This window comes from Aquarana catesbeiana, linkage group LG04 (genome assembly GCF_042186555.1).
Source record: "Aquarana catesbeiana isolate 2022-GZ linkage group LG04, ASM4218655v1, whole genome shotgun sequence".
NCBI lineage: Eukaryota > Metazoa > Chordata > Amphibia > Anura > Ranidae > Aquarana > Aquarana catesbeiana.
Genome location: NC_133327.1, coordinates 172,570,915 through 172,591,318, shown reverse-complemented (window position 1 = coordinate 172,591,318; position 20,404 = coordinate 172,570,915). Strand labels below are relative to the sequence as shown.

General features: G+C 40.4%; 1 protein-coding gene across 2 annotated transcripts in view; it reads right to left on the bottom strand.

The window, feature by feature from the left end:
- Positions 1–282: 282 nt before the first annotated feature.
- SPSB4 (splA/ryanodine receptor domain and SOCS box containing 4) overlaps positions 283–20,404 on the bottom strand; it is a 209,577-nt gene continuing 189,455 nt past the window's right edge. For both annotated transcript variants that reach the window (XM_073625928.1, XM_073625929.1), the window contains exon 3: positions 283–4,872. In XM_073625928.1, the coding sequence (XP_073482029.1) occupies positions 4,745–4,872 (128 nt within the window). In that variant the 3' untranslated portion in view covers positions 283–4,744. The remainder of the gene's footprint in view (positions 4,873–20,404) is intronic.

The following is a 20,404-nucleotide window of genomic DNA, read 5'->3' as shown; positions in this document are numbered from 1 at the left end:
ACGGAGTATAAATGGCGCACACTGAGCTAAAAACTAAAACAAATGGTTAATTCATAAAGCACGTTATGGTGAATTGTGCTTTGAACAATGCAGTTGTTACATTAAGCTTTGTTGATAGAAAGCTTTTATTTCTTGTAACCCGACAACCCTCAAGCTTTGATGAGACAGCACCAAGACTGGAATGTATAAGGCTTATATGAATGCAAAGATGTATGTATTAATTGTGCCAAAACACTTTCCTTTTGAGTTGAGGAAAATACAGCATTGAACATACAAATTACATGTATTTAGAATTTTTTATTTATTCAGACTTTTTCATAAAAAAAAATCTCAAGCAATGCTAGCCAAGTTCATACTTTTCTCATAAATGACAAAGCAAACAGATATGCATTTATATAGATATGGAATCATTTTGTAGATGTGGTAGATTTGGTGGACTTTTGAGAATAGATCTGGTGAACATTACATTTCCCTCTTTCTAAAAAATTCAAATACATTTCAGGTAAATGTCTGCTGATATTTTATGGTCGGTGTTAGGGGGTGTTCAGGCCAAGAACAGCTTAACCTGGGGAACTCAGCAGTTACATTTCCATGATTTCAACATTTGATAGCCTTCAGGGTATCAGGGGAAATCTGACATCAGGCTTACAGTGCAAAGCAATGGCTTATTATTGATCACAAAATGCATCAGATAATTGATCAAATAATGTAGACAAAATAACAGGAATAACCAGATTATTATAAAATGGTCATACTTTGGCTATATTTTTTAACAAAGTGGCCTTGCAGCACTTGCAATGGTCCACCATGGTCACCTTTCTGCACACTTTGCATCTTTTTACTGTGGGTTTCTTCTAGTTCTGGTGCTCCTTCTAAAACATTCTGTTTCATGTTTGAAAGAGCTGGCAAAGGTTAAAGCCTCTGTCAGGTTATTATCAATGTTTATGTCCTGATTGAGAAGGTTGCCCTTTATTTCCCATCAGGACAGTGAATCTCTTTGGGTACACAGATAAAAACCTAAAATCAGTGATAAAAAAGGATAGAATTTTTTACATTTTTTATTGCTGTCTATGCTTTCTTATTCCTGTGATACTGACGCCATCCATTTCTTGTACTGGTGTCAAAAGAGAGAGAAAAGGAGGAACAGTCACTCTAACAGGGTCATATACCGAAATAAAACCTGGCGTGAATTTTTTCTCCCACTCTTATCCATCTCTGAAAAAAATGGCCTGAGTTAAGCTTTAATTAACTTCTGATCTGTTGGGCTACATGCAGATGGCTAAATATCTGTGGCTAGTTTTCTATATTCAGAGCTATGGCCGCATACAAACTGGCCTACAAGCTGCAGCCAGTTTGTGTGTGTGTGTGTGTCCACAGAAACACCGGCCCTGGTGGCACCCAGGGTCGAGCAGAGGCTTTATTTGTGTGTAGCCACTTGGATGAGCAGGTACATGCAGACAGCAGTGGTGTCAGACATTGATTTGTACAAATCTGACAGCGGCTGCTGTTCGCATACAGTGTGTGCAAGCAGCAATTACAACCACCGGCAAGCAGCTACTGATTTTTGCTAATGGCTGCCCCGGTTGAAGATATTTGGCTGCCTGAATGTAGCCTTGGAACTTTTTATGTATAAGGTATGTATTAAGAATCAGTGCTGAATAGCTATAGTGTAGGTTCAAGAGAGTAGACCCCACCACTGGTCACTACTAAAAGGCAGAAGGTGTTTCCTACTATTGTTTGATAGTGGAGGATCCCAGTGAAGAAGGCATGTAAGCAAACCCTTCATTTTGCCTTAATGGTGGGAGATAATTGAGCTGTGAGTAAAAGTATACTTGCTTTTCAGCCTTTCTGCAGTGCGTGTGGTGTGCAGTACATCTGACACTCTATCACTTCTGCTCTTCTCACCTGTGAGGATTGGGTGTCAGCTCCAATAACTTCAACAGGATTATTCTAATACTGAGAAATATGAGATACGATCGTAGAAAAAAAATAAAAAATCATAATTGTATATGTACATAGTGAGGCTGAATGGTATAGATTTACCCACAGGCTGCCCACCACTGCAATCCAGACCAAATGAAAAGGATATAGTTAAGTAGAGGCTTTAATTAAATTACTTTTATTTTAAATGGAATCTTACAGGCCATGACGGATAAATGTGAAATTCATGATAGCTTTTTCAAATGTATAACTGAAAGTCTAGTAATGACATTCAAGTTGTGCTTGCTCAGACATGTTCTTGTAACAATCTTCAGTATATCCAACTGTACAAGGATCATATTCATACATCTCATAATGGAACGTATTGATGGCCATTGTTGATTGAGTACCTACAGATTGACTGAGTCTGAAATGTTCCAAACCATGATGTCTTAAAAAGACACGCCATTAAAATTCTAATCACAATTATATTAACTTTATTTATTTTTTTATTCCACAATCATAATTTATAATGAAGGCTTAATTGAATGAGAAAACTAGGCATAAGCCTAGCACAGATTTGTCCACAAGTAGTGTAGACATTCATTAGTTAAAGTTTTGTTTTTGTTGTATGCATTCTTCTTTTTTTGTTCCCTTTTAACCACATATTTCACCATACTGTACATACAACACCCAGCATAGGGTTATTGCAGAACAGAGTATATTTGTATTACTTGTACATTTTACAAGGGCCTCAAGTATAGAATATGAAGTAATAAATGACATCGCCATAGTCTTCTAAATCAGTATCCTCCACAGAGGTGCACTCTACTGGTATGGACAGGCCTCAGATCCCAATTGCTGTTTCAAGAAACGAAGCTGCAAAAGCCACACCAGTGATTCCTTTTCAAGTGGCTTGGGTGTCCCATTAATAAATAAGTGCTGCAGCACTTTGGATGTATTCACCTAGGTGATTTAGGCCAATGCAAATTGCCGGTGACCTGTAATATACTGAATGGGGCCGGTAGCCACACCTAGCTGCTTACTGCAACAGCAGGAATAAGAAGATTCCTTCTGATGCAATTCACACTTGCCTAAATCACTGGTGTGAATGCAGCTTTAAAAGAGAAGTATGGGAATTTTTTTTTCTTTAGAATCATACTTACCTAGGTGGATGTAGCATCTGTCCAATGCTGCTTCTGTCCCATGCCGGCTCTAAAGCTGAGAACAGAGCAATCAATCACTGCCGATTGCTTGGTTCTCAGATCTCCCTGAGCAGAGAGTTGGTGAATGTCAGTCACTGCTGTCTGCTCTGTCCCCCCCCCCCATGCTTACTGGAGTGTTGGCCTGTGGAGGGGGCAGGAGTGGCCAGATCAAGCTCTCAGCGTCGTGCTGAGAGGCTGAGCCGGTTGCCGGTCCAGGCATGGGGGCAGATCCCGACCATATGGTCGCGATCTTTCCCAAGCCTGGACTGCTGTCTGCTGAAAACAGGTCACAGGAGAGCAGAACGAACTGCACTCTTGTGACCCACAGGAGAAGTACAGTCAAACGAGCTTTGGCTGTACTTCTCCTTTAATTAGTTTCCTCTTAATCCCCCTGGAAAGTACCAAAAATATCTTTTGAGCCTGCCAGTGAAGTCCACCTAATGCAGCTTCCTGCAATAGTGTGGTAAAGATGCTGCACTGCTCCTGAATTCAGAGCAGCTTTTACACTCTCATATAGGCTGAGCCTGATTGTACTACAGTAGGATGAAAAAAGGTTGCAGGGGGTGTGGCTATCAGCATTGTCACTGCTGACTCACAAGCCTAGTACTGGTTACTGCTTTATGAATTGATAGTACTGCCTGTTTCTGGAACCCTCACAGTTTTATCTGTAGTGTCTAGACTGTCATACAGGAGACTTTAGTTGTAAGTTAAGTGACAAAATATAGGGAAATTGTAATGTTCCTTTATCCTGTTGGGCCTTGTCACCAACATGAAGTGGTGTCCATTATGACATGAGCATGTCCATTATGACATCACATGATATGTATAGTATGTATATTGGTATCCCTATATATTGTACTAAGGCATGGGCATTGAAAGGCAACTTTTAATTATGCAAGTAAGCAATTACTGCAAGTAAGTAGAAACACTGCCCATAACCACCAGGTCATATTCTAGATTTTAATTTCTATCCTACCGTATGTAACAATGAAAGATTAAATCAAGCTTATTGTCGTAAGCAGCACCACCATTTTTGTATCCTCCAGTTTTGTGCATAAGAGTAATAATTTTGGATGGATGCCCCTTTTTCCCTGTAATGGTGTCAAAAGAGACATCCATACTGATTTACTGATTAGTCAGGTGGCTGCATTCAAGTAATGACATTCTCTTTGCTGCTGGAAACAACTGCTATACTGATTTCCTTTTTCATCTACTACACTTCTTTATAAGCAAGAATATGCGTGCATTTTATTGGTGGAAATGATCTAATTTACTCCATCTGATATTTTTTCACATATTCTATACAGAAAGGTGAACATCAAATTGATAACCAGGGATCCTCTTGATGACAGAGATAGTACTGGATGGAACATCACACAATATTTTTCCAGTAGCTTCATTTATGCCCCGTGGCACTGCATCCCCCCAAAAATAAACAATATATATATATATATATATATATATATATATATATATATATATACAAAAATTAAATAATGTGTAAGTAACCATTGTAAAGGAATTGTGTTCCCATGTAAACAATATCTGCTGAGTTGCATTATATCTTCTTTTTATTTTCTCCTTTGTTGTTGTCCTGTTGAGGCTAAACGAGGGTGCTGTCACTGATATTGTAAATAGTTCTTTAATGACTGAGGCAACGGTAAAGACTCAATTTGGTGCAAACGCTCTCTGCCAATAGCAAACCGAACTGATCTTCTGCATAAATCCATCAAAGGCAGCGGTTCCGCTGAAAAACAGAGAACATGTCCATTATTATCACAGAATAACTACTTTCTGTATAGCTCCAAAATCACACTTAATTTTAACAAATAATAATAACAATAATAATAAAAGAATAACAATAATAATAAAAGAATAATCAGTTTCCAATGTCCAATTCAGAACTAGGTGGTGCCACACTTCAACACTGAGATTTTGGCTGTACTTATCTTATAGATCACAGGAATGCAATTTGTTTTGCACTCCTGTGACCAATTTTTAGCAGAGTGTGGTCTGAAGTCCACTCTCTGCTGAAGTCACAGAAATCAGTCCAGGCACTGCGTCATCGCGACAGTGGAATCTGCATTCGTCAGATGCCTGGACTGACACCCGAGCTGCTGAGAGCCTGAGACGGCCGCTCTCCACCCCTCCACAGGTCAGTGCTCCAGTGAGCGTGGTGGAACAGAGAGGAGAGCTGCTGATTGACAGTCTGCAGCTCTCTGCTAGGGGAGCTGTGAGAACCAAGCCATCAGCAGTGTTCGATCGCTCAGATCTCAGTGTAGAGGCACTGGAGGATGCTGCATCCACATGGGTAAGTACAAAACTGAAAAAAAAAATATTCCTTTACTTTTCTTTTAGGCCTCATGCACACTGGATGTTAAAATAAACCTTATAAAAATGTCAGTAGCTTTGCAGTGAATTTTTCAACTTTTTTCAACGTTTTTTCAATAGCGGTTTTTAGTGTTTTTCCGTGTTAGCGTTTTTTGTTTTTTTTTGAAGAATTTTTAAAAATGTAAAAAATTTTTTTTCAATGGATCAAAAACATTAAAAACCGCTGATGAGCGTCATTTTTTAATGTTTATCGAGGTTTATCAGCTTTATCAGTGTTTTTTACAGCTGAAAAACATCTCTCAGAACCCACTAGTTTTGGGGGTTTTTTTTACTGCTCAAAAACACCATTGTTCAAAACTGCTGATAACAACCTATGTGTGCATGGACACATAGGATAACATGATGGAGAGTTTAGTAACTGTAGAAAAAAACGTCTACAGCTAAAAACAGCTGCTGTAAAATGTCAAAAAACATCCAATGTGCATGAGGCCTTAAAGTATAACTAAAGGCAAAACTTTTTTTGTTTTCGATAGAGTGGAGAAGGATTAAAACACCTGTTATGTGTATTGCTGGCTGTGTCCATGTTAAGGAGATTCACCCTGTCCTGTTTACCATTATCACTGAAAGTGAAAGTAAAGAAAATCACAAATTTTGGGCTGTCCCCAGAAAGTAATAGTGGGGAAATCTTTTAATTGGGCACTAGTTCTGGTGAGGGATTCCTTTAATTTGCAGGGATTTCCTCTCACTTCCTGTTTGGCTATGGGACAGAAAGTGAAGGGAAATCCCCAAAATGGGACACAGATGATGAAAAAAAAATCTGACAGGGACCATGCCTTGCTTTATCCAAAAAAAAAAAAAAAATAATGCTTTGCCTATAGTTCTACTTTAAGGACAACCTTTGATGCCCTTAACAACTTTGGACACTACCAGTAGAATAAAGTATTGGAACTAATTCACATGAAATTCACACATAACCTCAGAAAAAGGAAGCATATTATGAGACTCTCCCATTATAAATGATACACATAGAATTATTGCCATGTCTAAGCATAGCTTTATGGAACCTAGGAATACCATCAGTGAGATCTGCAGCTCTAAAACCTCAGTACTTGCTAAATGAACATGGAGATTATTGCATTAAAGTGAGCAGAGAATATTTACGACACCCCCCCCCAGCAGGACATTAATGAAAAAGAATATATTTAGGGTGCATTGTCTTTATACCAACAAATATCCCCTTGCAATGTACACAGAATTAAGGTAGCTGTACATTGACAGGTTTTTTTCTTTTCATAATCAAGTAAAATTATTGCAAGTGTTATGAATCAGAAAGCAGAGTAACCACAGTACCAAATATAAGAGTATACCTGCTGTATAGTGCATATTACAATACTTAAAACAAATCTAAACTGAATTAGAATGATACACAGTCTTTTAAAGCAAATGCTATAATCACACATGCAAAGACCATCACACACATCTCTATACTTATAATAAAAGAAAAATGCCTACAATTAAACACATTGAAGGGAAGCAAAAATGGCATCTGTCCTTTATATTTAGCAGGTTCCTATTAAGTTTGTGATTCAGTTTATTACATTATGCATTCATGACTCCCTATTTAAACAATATGCTGGGCTAGGCTGTCCATTAAGCAACTGGTGGAAGACTAGCAACTGCTCATCCTTCCTCAATAAGGCTGGATTCACACCTATGCATTTTTAGTGCTTTTTGCATTTTTCAGATTTGCACTACAGTCCATTTACCATGGTTTCCTATGGAACACGTTCTGTAATGCAAATCTGCAAGAGGACGTCACGTCCTCTTCTTCGGCGAGCACCCCCCTTTGTCTTCTGGGACCTGTGTGTGTCCCAGAAGACAAGCTGGCTATTCACAAAATGCCACGGGACTCGTGCATGTGCAGTCGGAAACCGGCAGTGAAGCCGCAAGGCTCCACTGCCGGTTTCCCTTAGTTGGAATGGTGGTGCTTGCACCCGATCCAATGGACAGATCGTGGGCTCCCTGGATAGGTAAGTCAGCATCTACAGTGTTTGTAGCTGCTGACTTTTAATAAGAAAAATAATAAGGCTGGAATACCGCTTTAATCAACACTTTTGTACATAAATACTTTATTTTTGTTGTGATATTACACTGCACTTTAGGATTAGTGTATTGATATTTATGTTGACTTTTGCACCCACTTAACGACCGGCTCACCCTGATATACGTCGGCAGAATGGCACGGCTGGGCAAAGTAACGTACCTGTACGTCACTTTGAATTTCCCGGCGGCGCGCACGTGTGCCTGCCGCGAGCTCCGTGACCGTGCCCGTGGGACCTGCGGACTTGATGTCCACCGGGTGCCCGCGATCGAGTCACGGAGCTGAAGAATGGGGAGATGCCAGTGTAAAAACAGCATCTCCCCGTTCTGCCTAGTGACAGGACACTGATCGTCTGCTCCCTCTCATCAGGAGCAGCGATCAGTGTCGTGTCACTGCTAGCCCATCCCCCAGACACTTAGAATCACTCCCTAGGACACAATTAAACCCTTCTAACCCCTTGATCGCCCACTAGTGGTTAACCCCTTCACTGCCAGTGACATTTTTACAGTAATCAATGCAATTTTAAAGCATTGATCACTGTAATAATGCCAATGGTTCCAAAAATGTGTCAAAATTGTCCGATGTGTCCGCCATAATGTCGCAGTCATGATAAAAATCGCTGATCGCCGTCATTAATAGTAAAAAAAAAAATTATTAACAAAAATGCCATAAAACTACCCCCTATTTTGTAGATGCTATAACTTTTGGGCAAACCAATCAACAAATGCTTATGGAAAAAAATTGTTTTTATATATATTTTTTGGGGATATTTATCATAGCAAAAAGTAAAAAATATTGCTTTCTTTCAAAATTGTCGCTCTATTTTTGTTTATAGCGCAAAAAATAAAAACTGCAGAGGTGATCAAATACCACCAAAAGAAAGCTCTATTTGTGGGAAAAAAAGGACATCAATTTTGCTTGGGAGTCACGTCACACGACTGCGCAATTCGACGCAGTGCCGAATCGCAAAAAGTGGCCTGGTCATTTGGCAGCCAAATGGTCCAGGGCTGAAGTGGTTATACTGCACTTTAGGATTGGGTATTGATATCTATATTGATTTTTGCACTTTATATATATATATGTGACTAATTGTTGCACTTTGTGATTAATTGTTGCACTTGGATTGTGTGGCACTGCATGTGAATATCTTTAATGCTGTATAAATCTCAGGACTGGATGGACAAATACAAATAATTTGGCAGCTAAAATAGCTCTCCTATACTGTATGTATTTCATCTGTGTATTTAGCTATATGCCTGAAGTTCATCTTTATGTTTTATTGATGTGTAATACTACATGAATATCTGCAATGCTAGCAATTAATGTATTGAATACTGAACCTTTATCCTCATTCCTCACTTCAAGCAAAATATAAATTGAGCTTGTCTGCTATAGCATATCACCCCTGCCTATTTTTTTCTTAAATTGATATCCTTGCATGTTTGAATGGGAGGTGAGCCAGCCCAGCATACCATGTTAAGGTCAAATCTTCAAATCTCATATAACGGTTTGAAAGGCATTGCCAAGCCAGTGTGGCAGAGTGCATTAAGGGATTTGGAATGTGCACCTCTAGGCTGAGCACGCCGCAGACACTGCAGTGCGGAGTGGAATTTCTGCTTTCAACAGGAAACCATAGGTTTCCTCATAGGCTATGAAAATACTAGTCATGCACATTTGTACAGTAACACACTGTGTAGAGTTCAAACATTTTCCAGGGATTGCTGCACCAGCTTGGCTGTGAGAACAACTCCTTTGAAAATTCCTGAGAGCTGACTGCCTAACTGTCAGCAATCACCAGCAATCAATGATCGGCATTCTTTTCTTTTGCATACTTAAAGGGGAGCTCTGGCCTTACTGAAAGACAAACTACTGTGTTACCAGAAGGAGCTGTTTAAATAATGGAATACAACCAAATCACTCTCTAGGCTACTTGGAGGAAAAACTTATATACTATTCATAACCTAACAACTTCACATGGGCGTGCCTGTGCCCAGCCTATTCCACATCATCCTGACAGCACTGATTACTCAGAACAGGGTCAGTTTCCATTGTATAATGGAAGCCACAATTTTTCCTGGTTCATAAGTCAGTTCACATACAAGAACAAAAAAAAAAAAATGACCCCTCCTTATGTTAGCCTAGGTACAAAGGTCTGCTGGAAAAAGATTGGGCAACCATTGCTTTGCTGGTCCATGGTTGGGTATTGTTCTGTGTGGAGGACCTGCTGGAAGAAGTAAAGTAAAGGGGCACTACACTGCAAAAGCAGACAGATACTGACTGCACCCCACATCGATTTAAACTTGATGTGTTGCTATGCTGGGAGCCTGCTCTTCTTCATTGATCAGACTTGTGCTGATATGCCCCCCCCCCCCATTCTTAGGAACATACATCCACTGGGAAGATCAGTGTCCTGCTGTTTCTCCTCCCTTAGCACTCTGACCCCTTATGCAGCTGAAATCAGAGGGTATGTGATCACTTATACAAAATATCATAAATACATTTTTCCCCTTTTTTTATATGTACCCACAAAGGTTTTGCCTTTCATTTCTTTATTAAACTGAATGGGTTGTTTTACAAGGTGAGGGTTCATATATACTTGAAACCCTAACTAAACAACATGTAGTTTGCTAAAGCCACTTTCTCACTCCATACATGCACTCCAGCAATGACTGCATTGCATTTCTGGATCCCTAATGGTGAAAACAGTTCTCTTTACTATTTAGCCCTGATGAAGGGGGCAAGCGCATTGGCTTTGTTTCATCTGATTTTATACTGTAATAAACTTGTATCTGGACTAATATCATGGTGTGGAGCTTCAGTCCTAGACTGGCTCATTTTTGTCCCAGCCCGTGGAAACTGTGGAAGCCCTATGTTGTACAGCAGCTGCCAGCCCATTGTCTATATCAATGTTTCTCAACTTTTTTTCATTCAAGGTACTCTTTACAATTCTGCACAATCTCGAGGGAACCCATTCCAAAATGTAAAAGACAAAACTAATATTTTTAAACAACACAGCAGCATCCACATATGTAGGAAATCCAACATTAGAGGTGATTCATTTTTAGAATGTAAATATACCTTTGCACTCAGATACTGACTAGTATTCCTATGTTTCTCTTCTCTATCAGTTCCTCTCCCTTTTCTTAGCTAACATAACCTCAGTGCTGATGGAGAGGGGTAATGCCAGCAAGGATGCTGTGTAGACACCAAGCGTGCTCCTTATCAATCCATGATGTAATCAGTTGTTAGGACGCTGGCTAAAGTCCACTGTCGGCTGACGTAAGTCAGCCGATCCAGGCTCTGGTGCGATCCCGACTTTAATGTTGGGACCCACCCAGATGCCTGGACCAGCAGCTGGTTCAGCCTCTCCGAGCCAGTTGCTCCCACTCCCTGCACAGCCTGGCGCTCCAGTGAGCGCTGGATGGGCAGAACAGAGAGCCAGTGACTGACAGTCACCGCCTCTCTGCTCACTAAAGACCGAGAAGCGACCGATCAGAGGTCTTTGATCATTCAGTTCTTGGTCTGCAGCAAGGAGAGATGCAACATCAGACTGATGCTGCATTCACCTATGGAAGTATGAATGTTTATTTTTTTAATTCCCATACTTCTCTTTTAAGAAACCATGATAACATATTTGGAGTTTATAAAGGATTCCTGATCATCTTTGACCAACGAAAAATCACAGAAATGCACACTTCCCATGTAGTGTTAACATAATTTATTTATAAGGTATTGTTCATTTTTTCATGCTATATTTGCATAGAAAAGCCATACTGGCCCCAACACAACCCCAGATATATTCCATATACTACATTCTACCATACTAGCTGAAACTTTAGTCCAGAGGAAATATTTGCTAACTAGAGAGCAGACCTCTGTTGAGCTGCACTTGGAGACTTTGATCAATGCAACTAGTACAAAGTCCTTAGATCTTCCTTCATCTGTTTTTTTTCTTTCCTATAGTAGGATTTCTTTCATCTTCACTAAGCATTTATTAAACTGTAAAATGAGTCATTACCATCTGTGCCAGCAATGATCCTACTAAACACACTTAATTCCACCTTGTTTCTTCAAAGAAGCCCTGTTTAAGACACTGCAGGCCTAGCCACAAGGCAATTTCCTGTTTAGCGCTTCTGACCCCCCTTTCAGCGGCTTCCCAGTTCTAACAGGATTGGCAACTGCTACTGCATTTGCATTGTAGCTCCCTCTGCTGGCAAAATGTGATTCTGTACTTCAAGAATTGCTTTATCAAACCCATTATGACTGGACTTGGATGCAGACAAGATAAAATACAGCAGAAGAAAGCCCATCTGTTGCCTATATGTCATAGTGATGGCACAAGGTTCTAATCATCTGACTTTCTGTATTGTCTAAAACACTGGTTCCCAGCTAGTGATGTCTGCACTGCAGGGGGTATTTCTACTTGATTTGGGGGCATACTCCTTCCTCTTACATAGGTTTTGCCTAAAAGTCTGAAATAGTAACAAATTGCACACCATATATATATATATATATATATATATATATATAGAAGGATGGATGTCAAACATGCTGTTTTGCTAAAGGAGTTGAGAGTTTTCACACACTAAATTGTGTGAATTATCACTTCAATTGTCCAATTATGTGAAAAGCAAATTTCGGTTTGCTTATTTCATCAGCACATGATTAAGTTTTCAAAGTGAACAGGAATTTGCTTTAAACATGATTTACACCATTTATTATATGAAGATTCTCAAGTCCTTTATGAAATCAGCCCTGGTATACAAAGAGGGCACATACTGAACAGATATAACAAAACCTATTCAACTGTGTATTTATCAGAACAAAGGGAGGAAAACAAGGCTTTGTTTAGATGTGCAGCTGTCATTTCTGCACCTCTGACAAAGACAAGCAGTGAGTAGGTGATATGTTGCCTCCTCACTGCCTGTATTAACCCTGTAAATGCCACTTCACCAGTGCATGTGGTTGCGGGGTGTACCTATTGTTGGGCTGCATTCATTTTGTGTACATCCCCATCTCCATGATGTGTGAAACCCTGTCCCAATATCCATTCCTTGGTCCTCCCACTCTTTGTGAAACTGGCTGCCCGGTGGTGGATATGGATGTAAACAAATCAAGTATTGCCAGCAGTGGATTCATTTGGAAACTGCAGAGGAGACATCAGAGGTATAATAGACCCCCTGAAATCTCCATAAAGAGGACTTGTCACATAAAATATACTATCACTTAGTGACTTGTCAGTCTCCTAGTGACAGTAATAAAGCTAAGTGAATAAAAAAACCTCTAATAAAATATAAGAAGGCTTCATGCATGCTAGCATTTTTTAAGCTCATAGAAGCTATTAGCATTTCTTTCTGCTCCTAGAAGCTAAATAGTGTTATCCTATGTGTCCATGCACACTACTCTAGGCTGTTAGCGTTTTTTGAGCTTCAACGTCTAGGAGAGTTTTTCCAGCAGAAAAAAATGCTGAATGCTTCTAAACGCTACCTACGTGCAGTGAGGCTCCCAGTGCATGGGGATGCCATTAGGTTTTTTGGTACCCCCATGCATCTCCTGAGTGGTAGCGCTTTTTTCTGTTTGGGTGGTTGAGGCTGCGGGGACAGGTGCGGACCCACAGCGGCAACCACCCTCACAAGTGTGAACCTAGTAGACCTGGGCGATTAAAAAAAAAAAAACTCAATTCACGATTCGAATTTTTTTTTTTTTTGATGGACACCGCGCTGGTCCTGAGGAGCTGCGGGCAGGAGTTTTTAGGTGAGGCCGCAGCTTCGGGATAGTCCGCGGTGTCTGGCCTCACGGACTAGGCCGAAGCCGCAGCCTCACCTAAAAACTCCTGCCTGCAGCTCCTCAGGACCGGTGTGTCAGCGCCGGTCCTGGGGAGCTGCAAGCAGGAGTTTTTAGGCAAGGCCGCGGCTTTGGCCTAGTCTGCGGTGTCCGGCCTCACAAACTAGGCCAAAGCCGCAGCCTCACCTAAAAACTCCTGCCCGCAGCTCCTCAGGACCGGTGTGGTGTCAGCGCCAGTCCTGGTGAAAAAAAAAATCTAAAAAATCGATTTGCTGAAAATTTGAATCGATTTGACCTCTCAACTCGATTCAAGATTCAAATCGATTTTTTCGCCAGCCCTAGAACCTAGCCTAAGGAAGTGACTGCTCTGGGCTTTAACAAAATGGCAGCCTCCAGCGAGAAGAAACTTGAGCAATACTGCAATACTGGAGGCAATTTACAGCACACACTACATTTGGTAGCATGAGTATCAATGTGGATGGGATGATCTTTTGTTAAAGAACATTAATAGTTATCAAGCTGTTATGGATAAAGTTCCACTTTAAAGTGTTTGTAAAGATTTTTTTTTTTAAATAACAAACATGTCTATACTTATCTGCTCTGTGCAATAGAATTCCTCCTCGTCTCAGGTCCCCCGCCAACGCTCCTGGCTCCTCCTCTCTTGCTGGTGCCTCTAATAGGAAGCCGATTCCCGTGGGGCACTCGTGCGGGCTCGCTCTTGAGACTCGCTGCTGTGCCTATTAAGACAGACAGTGGGACTCAGCCCTGTCTCTGGAGTTGATTGACAGAAGCAGGAGCCAATGGCACTGCTATTGATCTGCCCAGGGAGGGACAAAGCCAGGAGAACCACAGCTCATGCACAGCGCTGGATCGCGATCTGGCTCAGGTAAGTATAAAAGGGGGGGAGGGGTCAGTGACACAGAAGGTTTTTTACCTTAAAGTGTTACTAAACCCACAACAGTAAAATCAGTCTGTATATGCAGTAAAGCATGTTTGTTATACTCACTGTAGGACCTAAGGGGTTAATCCTCTGCATTGTGTAAAAAGGCTGTTTGATCCTGAGAGAGGTTTTTTTTTCTTGGGAGAATACATGCGATAAGCACAGGGCCAATCAGCACTGTCCAGACAGAGGGCCATGGGTCCTGCAGCCTCACAGGACTATCAGGGGAGAATGAAAACTCCAAAACTCCTCCTACAAGCTTTAACCAGACACCGGTAGAAGTCACAAGACTGCTCTAACTGCTGATGAGAAAAGCAGTTTCTAGCAGTTTATATTTACTAAATCTATTGCATTTTCATGTTCTGTGTACGAGACCAGATATAGTGAATTCAGGGTCCTGGGTTCGGTAACACTTTCATGCATAGAATGCATCAAAGTAAAAAAACTTGAGGCTTTAGAACCACATTAAGCACAAGTCAACATCTAGTTTAGATGTTTGGTTCTTTCACAGAAAACAAGGTATTTCTTCAGGGAGTAAAAATAATTCTATTTTGGTTACCAAAGAATGTATCTTCCTGCAATGTAATTTGCAGATGTTTGATTTTCCTTTGGTGCAATCAATACAGCTGTAGAAGAATGGAACCTAAGTGTAGAACAAGCAATTCACTTCAGTCAATTACATCTGATACATAAATGTGATTCATTTTTGAATATTGTGCAAATATAATAATCATCATGCATAACAATAGGATTCCGAAGTTAAACAAAATTTCCGCCTCTCAGTAATCGCTACACTGTTTGCAGTAAACTATTTAGTCTTTAAAGACAAATTGACTGATTACATTTCCTTCAATTATTAACCCAAAAGAAACAGACAAAGGGGCAGGCCTCCCATAGTGTGCCCCCCAGCAGTAATGTGAAGACTGGAGCTCAACCAGACTGTTTTCAACCCTTATTTTAGAAGCTGTTCTATCTTTTTTCAGACATGTACATCCACACCTAAGCTACACCTATACATGTGATCGTTACATTGTAGTGCAATTAAACATATTGTTGGAAATTCCCATTCTCCAGTCTTATACTCAGTCTTGATGTCTAAATTCTTCTAACATACAATCCAGGTGCTTTCCCTTTGCCACACTATTTATTATTGTTGTCTACCTAGAGATGGGTAAAGTATAATTAAAGGCAAATCTTTTTTTTTTTTCATTTTGGATAGAGTACAGGGGGATTAAAATGCTTGTCAGTTTTTATTGCTGCCTGTGCCCCCATTAGGGAGATTCAACCTCTCTATTTGTCCTGTTTACCATTATCTTTTAAAGTGAAAGTAAAAGAAAATCCCAAATTTTGGGTTGTCCCCAGAAAAGTAAGAGGGGAAATCTTCCAATGGAGACACTAGTTCTGGTGACCTGGGGGTTCCCAATGAATTCCCTTAATTTGCAGGGATTTCCTCTCACTTCTTGTTTAGCTATGGGACAGGAAGTGAAGGAAAACATCTGCAATGGGACACATATGGCATAGAAAAATCTGACAGGGATAACCCTCCCTTGGTTTATCCAAAATGGAAAAAAAAGTTTTGCCTATAGTTCTACTTTAAGGCGGAATTGGACTCTAGGTATAGTAGAAGTTGCCTCCTCCCCACAATACTTCTATTGTAACAGATAATGTTTGGAATAGTACAGAGAGGTCTATACTGGCAAGGTCACATTAGACGCCAATTGCCTACAACAAGTGCATCCTGAACTGCTTATAAGCTGCTCCAGTATTGCAAATAAAATAGACAAAAGCATTAGGCGCCTTTCACACATGCAGACCGTTCGTTTCATCAGTTCAGTCATGTTTTTTTGAAGAAAAAACAGATTAAGTTTACATCGGTTTTTCATCCGCTTTTACATCCTTCAGCTAGAGTCCTTGAAGGAATAGTTCACCTTTACCACAAAACTGCCTATGTAGATAAAAACAAACTGTGCAGCTCTGACTACAGTTGAATAAAGCCCTTGTTATAGGTGTAGGCCATTTACATATCTTATGAAGCCTGACTGAAATACTCCCAGGACATTGCAGCCTAGTCGTCACTGCTCACCTTCACTATCACAGGAGTGAACTCTAAAATGCTGGGATCAAAGCTGCAGCATCACGGGACAGAAAGAGTATGTGAGGGGGTTTAAATCAGAGCAAAAGCTCACTCCTTTGATGGAGGAGGTGAGCAGTGACCACTAGGCCTCACTTAGCAACTTCCTGGGAGAACTTAGCAATGTCCTGGGAGTATTCCAGTCAGGCTTCATGAGATATGTGAATGGCCTACACCTATAGCAGGAGTATTATTTATCTTTAGTCAGAGCCGCATAGTTTGTTTTAAACTACAAACATCCCTGCATAGACAATTTTTTTGTAAAGGTGAACTATCCTTTTAACCACTTGAGCCATTTTTTTTTCATGCAAAAATAGATGGTTTGTTCGTTTACATCTATTTTTTTAACGGAAAAAAAATAGGGCTTTGATCCATTCCCAAAAACGGATGTTGACAGAAGCGGATGTAAACAGATATAAATGGATAATCATCTTTTTACATACGTTTTTCCCATAGAGATGCATTGATATCCGTTTTTCATCCATCAACGGATGAATGAAAAATGGGCAAATGGACCGCATGTGTGAAAGGGGCCTTAACCTTTTTATAGCTAGACAATTTAGCAGTGCTTATAGGGAACACAATATCTTGCTTTTAGATTAAATCACAATACATAAGAATGGAACACACGCAAGCAGATGGTTAACCCAACGCTAGGCAATAACATCCCTGTATATCACTGTGATCACAGGAAATACTGCACTGCACATTCTTCAACAGCACATAGATGGAGGAGAAATGCAGCATAATCACAACATATTTTACTGCCTGTCTCTGCTGCCTAGGCTATGGAGTAGACAAATGGAAGGAGGGGGATGGGGGTGTTGTAATGATGCGAATCCATAGTGCTTGTTAAGGCTGCTATGGTGGTACAACCATCAATGAATACCAAGCAAATACATCCACATTACAAACAACATCCATAAAGAAAATACTATAGATGTGCTGTGATGTGTTTATTGTTTACATGGGAAAATAATGTATGCTTGAGTCATTAATGGGAGCAGCGGGCATTAATGAGATCACAGCAATCACACTGCACAGCAACGAGGAACTGCCACTGCCACTAAGGGGAACTCCGCCACATGACAAACAGTCTCAGTAATGTACCAAACAGTGTCAGAACAAGTAATGTCTCCCGCTGCGGTAATGCAGGAGTAATGGCTATAATTTACCAGTCTTTACTAAAATGTGCTCATCTTGCAAACTTTACTTAAATCAATTTTGTGGCAGGGACAATTTAGGGCGCACTATTTCAATAGTTTATGTTGCAGCTAATGGGACGTCTTGTATTCTGTGCCTGTACGTTGTGAATTAGAATAACGTCTCATCCTCAGCAGAGCTAGCTGTGTTCATTTATCTTCCCTATTCCCTATGGATAACCCAGATCCTCAGCAGACTAAACAATCTCCGGGCAATGACAGAGTGGAAACTGCAGTGATGAGAGCTAGCATGTTAGCAGAGATGGTATAGACTGAATGGTAGCGCTAGTGTGCAAGGTGGAGTAATGCATTAGGTCATATGTTATGCTTCTCTTTGTAGTACATTTCCTGCCTCCAGACAGTTGTTTCCTTTATTCCAAGGTTTGTAGATGTGGTTTATAAGAGCCATTTAGTCATTTTCTATTAGAAAATAAAGTGCAATACAGTAACCATTATTGAAATAGGAAAAATAATGTGCCAGTATAGTTTTTGTTAAAGTTATTTTGTCATAGCTCATTGATTGTAGACATAAAATATAACTTAAAAACTGTAGCGGGGCTATTCAATAAAACAACACAGTGAGCAAAGTAAGAGTTCAAAGTGTAGTCGCTGTTGCAACTAACTTGAATATATTTTTTTCTGGTCTGACTTCAAACCGAATTCTGACTGGTTGCTATGCTTTACATCACTTTTCACTTTCATTAATGACCAAGCCTACATGAATCCAACGGAAACACTGTTACACACACCAAATATAACTATTTATCGCCTGCAACTTCTTTCCTGGTAATGGCAGAATAACTAGTATGCATACCCCTAGCCACAATCTCATCAGCTGGTTGACAGACAATGCTGTAAAGGAGGCAAGGCCACACACAGGAGAACTGTGGTTACAGGGAAGCACAGTCCAGCCTTCTTAGGACAGAAGGTTTCTACATGTCACATTCCATCACAAATCTCAACATTAAGGGAATAAGTCCTCATTTTAGGATAGTGGGTGGAGTCAAGAAATTAATATCAGTATGACTTCTGCCCAACAGTAAATCAACAACCACTATTGTATAGTACAGAATAAATCTAATATTATAGAGCAATTTGTTCCAAACTGCATACAATTGCCTAAAGCCATAGACGGTTCGAATCTTGACCGGTTCAGCAGGGACTTAGGGATTAGAATCATGTATGGGCAGGCTGATTAAACCCCAGTTGGAGGATCGATCCATTGATCGACTTGGGTACAACCAGCTTGTCTGATTTTACATGCAATTATTGCTAGCGGCTATAGCTGCTAGCAATAATCACTGTTTGCTCTCCTGGCCGGGAAGGCTCCCCGCACCCCCCCCTTCCGGGAGAACACAATAGCTCCATGGGAGGAAATCCCCCATCAACACTGACTGTGTTAATGGGGAAGTAAAGCAAATTTCTTTCCTGCAACCATAGAAAATATCATCATCTATGGCCGTGTTAAGGTTTGAGGCCAATAATCGGTGTAGTGGCTTCTATAGAGGAGGGCTTGGGGACCAATGGGAAAGTATAACCAGACAGGTTATAGTGAGGTTGGCCAAAAGAAACAAAAAGGGCCTCCACTGAACCATATTAGTTCTTTTTAGAACAGAAGAATCGACATCCATCACAAATACCAACAATAAGCGGATATTCATAATTTAGTTGGCCAAGGACCAAAAAGAAAAGCCACTTACCCACTATTCTAACATAAGAAATAATCTCCTGATTTTTAGCATTTGTAAAGGGATATAAGGCGCAGATATTATCTGTTCTAAGACTCTACTGTGGTTGTGCAGTGTGGTCAAGTGGACTTTTTGGTACATTTCACCATAGCCTCTTGAAATATAGTGTTTTAGTGTTATATGGAAAACTCTCAATTTTACATATTTTAAACAAAAAAAAAAAACAACTTTTTTTTACAAATGCAAAGTTGCTTGAATTGAAACAGTTTTAATAGGAATTAGAGTTATTAGGTTAAAAAGCCTGTTCAACTAAAATAACAAGAATGAAGCAGGTTAAATCATGACATACAGTATCTCACAAGTACACCCCTCACATTTTTGTAAATATTTTATTATATCTTTTCATGTGACAACACTGAAGAAATTACACTTTGCTACAATGTAAAGTAGTGAGTGTACATCTTGTATAACAGTGTAAATTTGCTGTCCCCTCAAAATAACTCAACACACAGCCATTAATGTCTAAACCACCGGCAACAAAGGTGAGTACACCCCTAAGTCAAAATGTCCAGATTGGGCCCAAAGTGTCAATATTTTGTGTGGTCACCATTATTTTGCAGCACTGCCTTAACCCTCTTTGGCATGGAGTTCACCAGATCTTCACGGGTTGCCACTGGAGTCCTCTTCCACTCCTCCATGACGACATCAGAGAGCTGGTGGATGTTAGAGGCCTTGCGCTTCTCCACCTTCCGTTTGAGGATGCCCCACAGATGCTCAATAGGGTTTAGGTCTGGAGACATGCTTGGCCAGTCCATCGCCTTTACTCTCAGCTTCTTTAGCAAGGCAGTGGTCGTCTTGGAGGTGTGTTTGGGGTCAGTATCATGTCGGAATACTGCCCTGTGGCCCAGTTTCTGAAGGGAGGGGACCATGCTCTGCTTCAGTATTTCACAGTACATATTGGCATTCATGGTTCCCTCAATGAACTGTAGCTCCCTAGTGCTGGCAGCACTCATGCAGCCCCAGACCATGACACTCCCACCGCCATGCTTGACTATAGGCAAGACACATTTGTCTTTGTACTCCTCACCTGGTTGCCGCCACA